The sequence below is a fragment of the Xyrauchen texanus genome, chromosome 24, assembly GCF_025860055.1.
Source record: "Xyrauchen texanus isolate HMW12.3.18 chromosome 24, RBS_HiC_50CHRs, whole genome shotgun sequence".
NCBI classification, from domain to species: Eukaryota; Metazoa; Chordata; class Actinopteri; order Cypriniformes; family Catostomidae; genus Xyrauchen; species Xyrauchen texanus.
Window position 1 is genome coordinate 26,813,721 of NC_068299.1, and position 5,478 is coordinate 26,819,198.

At 38.6% G+C, this 5,478-nt stretch overlaps 1 protein-coding gene across 1 annotated transcript; it reads left to right on the forward strand.

The window, feature by feature from the left end:
* Nucleotides 1-3,833: 3,833 nt before the first annotated feature.
* LOC127617743 (putative nuclease HARBI1) lies at nt 3,834-4,610 on the forward strand. The gene has a single exon (XM_052089829.1). The coding sequence runs from the start codon at nt 3,834-3,836 to the stop codon at nt 4,608-4,610; it is 777 nt and encodes a 258-aa protein (XP_051945789.1).
* The last annotated feature ends 868 nt before the right edge of the window (nt 4,611-5,478 follow it).

Below are 5,478 nucleotides of genomic sequence, written 5' to 3' on the forward strand. Positions count from 1 at the left end.
TGCATTTTTATTAACTAACATTAACAAAGATTAATACAAAATATATTGTTCATGTTTTGTTGGAACCTAATGCATTAACTAATGTTAACAAATGGGACCATAATGTAAAATGTTACCTAATAAATTCTTCATATGTGTCCACTTTACTTTAAGGTACCTTATAGGTTACTAATGTTGAATAAGTGCTATTGAGGATTTATAACATGCTGGGTAAAATGGCTCACTATTTGTCAGGTATTGCATGAAAGTAACACCTTTTTATATAGTTAACCACATATCAATGATTTGCAATGCATTTGTAAATAAATTCTTATTTGTCATTAATAAACCCCAAACAAAAGGAACTTTAATTTGAAGAGTTATCCGAATTTCTTTCTGTTAGAGTTGCAACACATCTAAAGTGCAGTTGGTATTTATATATAACAGTTAGATATTATCACACAATACAAACATAAAGAATAAATAGAACTGAAATTAGAATAATGATTAATATTTTGTATCTCTCTCTCTCTCCTCTCGCTCTTTCCTTCACTCTGTCTCTCTGTGAGTAGACTGTTTGTGCAAGGCATTTCTTACTGTCAGCAGTGCTATGATTAATCCTAACTCACTGATGTCCATGCCAACCCAAGCAAGATCTCTACTACTGCTACTGTACTCACATACATACACATGCTCTCTCTAGCAATAAAAAGACTGTGTCTACGTATGGTCAGTGGTATGGTCGTGTGGTCAGTGTCTTCATGCAGCTTTATGAAGACTCAATCCCACACAGTAACCATAATGTTTTGGGAGAGGCTGTCAACATTTTGTGTAAACAAAATCATCTCTTTAAATATAGCGACTCCCAAATTACACTAAACCTATAACCCACAGAACAGGCTCTGTTTGAAAAACAAACAAACATGCATGCACAAAAACACATATACAGTGGCGATGGTTTTTACACTTCTAAAGAAACTTTCTACAAAGTGCAAATTTACAGAGTGGCAAAACAAGAGAAAAACACAGCTTGAGTAAATATAAAAGCCTGTAATTTCAGACTAATCTCTTTCATCCTTAGCCACCAGAAAATTAAGTTTAAGATGTTCTGACCATCTCTACACTCCTACAGTTTTGACAGGATGCTCAAATAAAGTCAAAATATCTGTCTTGAAGAAAAAGTAGCACACATTTTTCTCTCTCTCTCTCTCTCTGTGTGTGTGTGTGTGTGTGTGTGTGTGTGTGTATGTGCCATTCTAGCTCTAGACAAAAGCATCTTTCAGCAGAACTTTGTAAAATCTGATATTTATTGCATAGAAATGAGTCGCATGTTAACACAGGTCTATAAATACACACACACACACACACACACACACACACACACACACACACACACACACACACACACACACACACACACACACACACACACACACACACACACACACTCACATCAAGTCTATGTGATGTACTAAAAAATTAAATTAGTTTGTCATTAAATATTATTAATATAAATATTAATTCTTTTTTAGGAAAAGTACATTTGTTCCGGACAAATGTGTTTTAAACTAGATTTAAAAAAATCTACAGTAATTTTCATGACCTTTTTCAATCATTGATACATCACAGACTGAATCTAAAAGTGTCATTTTAAAATACAAACAACTTTCTTGATCAATTTTACACACTTCGCCAAACTGTACTCAATGCTCTCAAAACAATTCACACAGCCGATGAAACAGACCCTTAATTTAGCAGAACAATAACATTTCACAGCATCATGACTGCTTTATACTTCTGATAATGCATTTATTAAAACCTAATGCTAACATCAAAACCATATATATGTTCTCTATTAAATTCATAAAATGTTAAATTATAGACACACAACTCTACTATTGAAATAACACATTCATGATAAAAATCCACAATAAAGACCTTTTTCCATGTGTTGTCATAAAATTTCTCTAAATTACTAGTTACTTTTTAAGATGCTCTCTCGTTACGTCGTTACGTCGAAAAGTCAATTTTATGGGTTGGTCCTAAGCCCTGATCTCTCTGAATGGCTTTTATCAGGCCAGTTTCATTGGCCAATGTCTTTTGAAATCCCGCCTTCTATATTCATCGATATATAAGGCAGGCAGAAAGACAGCATCCTCAGAACTTCTCCTTCAGATTCAAGATCAGATCTCTCTCTGTGGATCAAGCCTTCACTATGAGTTATACATAGAGTCAGCGGACAGTGGTATCTTCCATCCTGCTTTTGCAGCTTAAGCTTTCAGCTATTAAAGTTCAGCAAAAGACCTGTTCCCTATAAGTGTAATTATTTGCGTTTGTTTCTTACCCATAGCACAACAAATCTAAAAGAGTAACACTAACGATATAAACATCATTTTAAGGATGGAATATCATAGATTGTTGTCATTTATGCATGCATTCATCCCCATGCTGAGGCAGCGTTTGTTTGTTCCTTCTTGTCAGAGGATGCCACTGTACCTGCAGCACTCCCACTGTGGCTCCGGACAGATCAAAGATGAGTGGTGCATGAGGCACAGTCATTGAGCTTGGGAGAGTTGAGAAAGATCTCCTGCCGACACAAGCTATGTGGACCCCTTTCTCTCCATCTACAGTATTTTCGCCTGTGGAATATGCCAGCGAAAATCTCGGTCCCTCTGTGAACATGGACGGTTCAATTTCATTTGGCATATCTCAGGAAGATGAAGCTCCATTCCCTGTTTGCCCCGGCCCAGAAGAGGGTTTGGTTCATGTCTCTTCACCAAGCGAAGTCCAAAGGGGCTTTTTTTAGCCATTATCTTCTCATTCTGATGAAAGACGGCAGCCAAGACTGATCTTGCATCATCTGAATTGACTTAATCAGAATGTGAGCGTGTTTTACAGATGTGCAAATTTACTTCATTCTCCACCACTTACAAGGCTTCAAGTTGGGTAGAATGATTCCTTTGAAACATTTCAGAGGGCACTCGGGTTGATGGCTGCCTCAATAGCTGCCACACCATTGGGCTGACTGCATATGAGACCCCTTAAGTGTTGGCTCAGTGCCAGAGTACCGTGGAATGCATGGCACCACCGCAAATTACGGTGACACCTTCTGGTGACACCTACACATTTGGATGGGAGAAAATGTGGGAAATCGATGGTTTTCACACACAGTGCTTGACACATCTCACAAGCTAGAACCCTTTCTACCAGGCACCTCTATGCATTAAAATGGCGAGTCTTTTCAGACTGTTGCAGAATGAAAACCCAACAGGTTGCTCAGTGAACATAATGCTTCGCTTCATGCAAGAGCACTTGGATACAGATTTTACCCCATAAACATTAAGGGCCGGTTTCCCGTACGGGGATTAAGCCTAGTCGTAGACTAAATGTCATTTTAAACCTGGATTTATTGAAGTAGCTTTCTCACACATGGATTACAATAGTCTCAGACTTGCACTAGTCTAGACTTAAACAATCGGATTTCTAGAAGTAGGATTAGACCTAATTCAGATCTAAATGAAGTCTTAAATTAAACCTGGTCAGAAGCAGGTTTAACCTCAGATTAAAAACTTCTTGCCTCAAGGCTCACGTTCACAGTAGCAGAAAATGGATTAGCTCGACTATTTCAACGACAATCAGAGACCACCACCAAGACCAGAAAGAAGGTTGCTGAAAGACAGGAGCAACCCACTAAATGATTTTGATGATTTACATTTTCTTGACCGTTTCCATATGTCAAAGGAAAATGCAACAGAAATAATTGGTTTGCTGCAGCCCAAGCTTTCAGGTGACTTAGTCAGGGGCACCCCTATTTCTCCTTCCTTACAAATATTAATTACCTTTAGGTTTTTGGCATGTGGAACCATCATGAAACTGGGGATTTGTGTGGTGTAGGTGAATCAACAGTGTGCAAAATAGTACACAAAGTCTGCAGTGCTATATGTGAACTGAAAAAGGATTTCATCAAATTCCCAAATGCTGCTGAACAGGCCACCTACAAGGTAGATTTCTATGAATATGGGAACTTCCCTGGAGTCATTGGTTGTATCGATGGCTGCCACATTCCCATCAAGTGTCCCTCTACAGCAGATGCTGAGGAATTCAGAAATCGTAAAAACTGGTTTTCAATAAATGTACAAGGAGTGTGCACTCCCACTATGCAGTTCTCCAATATTGTTGCACGTTGGAAAGGTTCAACTCATGACTCAAGGCTTTTCCACAACTCCTCTTTGTACGGTCAGTTTGAAACAAGACAACACTCTGGAATTGTACTTGGTGACAGTGGGTATGCACAGACAAACTTCTTGTTCACCCCTTATCTCCATCCAGTCAGACCAGAGCAACAGCGCTATAACCAAGCTCACATGCTCACCAAAGGGCTAATAGAGCGCATGTTTGGTGTATGGAAGAATCGTTTCCAGTGTCTCCGAAATACACTGCGGTTTGAACCTAGAAGGTGCTGCATTGTTATTATTGCAACAGCAGTGCTTCATAATTTTCTTAAACAGTGTGGCTGCCCAGACCCTGATATTGAAGATGATGATGACCAACATGTCCCTATCGCTGAGCTAGCCAATGACAGAAATGGACTTGCTTACAGAGATGCTTTTGCTTTGCAGCACTTCTCATAAATGAGCCTTGAGTGATACATAAATGATTGGCATAGACAGGTAAAAAAAATTCAGGAAATTATTTATTTAACTGAGATTTTGTTCCAAAGACAATTGACACTGCTGCTGCTTCATGTCTCTCTCTTTCATAGACAACTCAAGATGAAGAATTTTCATTTTGACTTCATGTTCTTCTTTTAAATATTGTAATTTACGTTCATGGAACTCTATGGCAAGTTTCTCATGAATGGTCATCCTTTTCCCTCTTGACCTGCTGCCTGGATTAGAGACTGCTGGATGCTGACTAATGCTACTGCAGGAGACTGGATGCTGCTGCATGTTGGTGCTGGCTGCTGCTGGATTCATTTGAGTATCTTGACTGTTCCCTGTGCCCCTCAAGTCCTGTGTCAAGATCAGGTCATCTTTGTATGGAAAAAAAATGTAGCATTACATTTGACTTCAACAATAAAGGTCATTACCTAATTTTTGTTACAAGACATGACTTGCATTTAATTATGTTGGATGGGATAGCACATGTTACTGTAAATGAGACGTGTAAGTGTAGTGACTCCTGTTCCACACACTCCTTAAGACTAATGAATTACAAGTATTCCATACCAGGTTTTTATAGCAACCTCTCCTTAGCCACATGTGCATGCCATTTATCTAATCGGGTTTCCAAAAGATGATCTCACTTGTCCTTGATTACCTTAATCTGAGACTCTGTAGTCTAGAACTAGTTAATCCAAATTTAAGCAACATCTCAGAAAGTCAGTTGTTTAGTGTGGATTAATTTAAGTAGAATTAGCCTAGTCCTGGTTTATTTTAAGCCCTTAACGGGAAACCGGCCCTAAAAGTTTATGCTGCAGCTATTGCGGCATTTCATGTC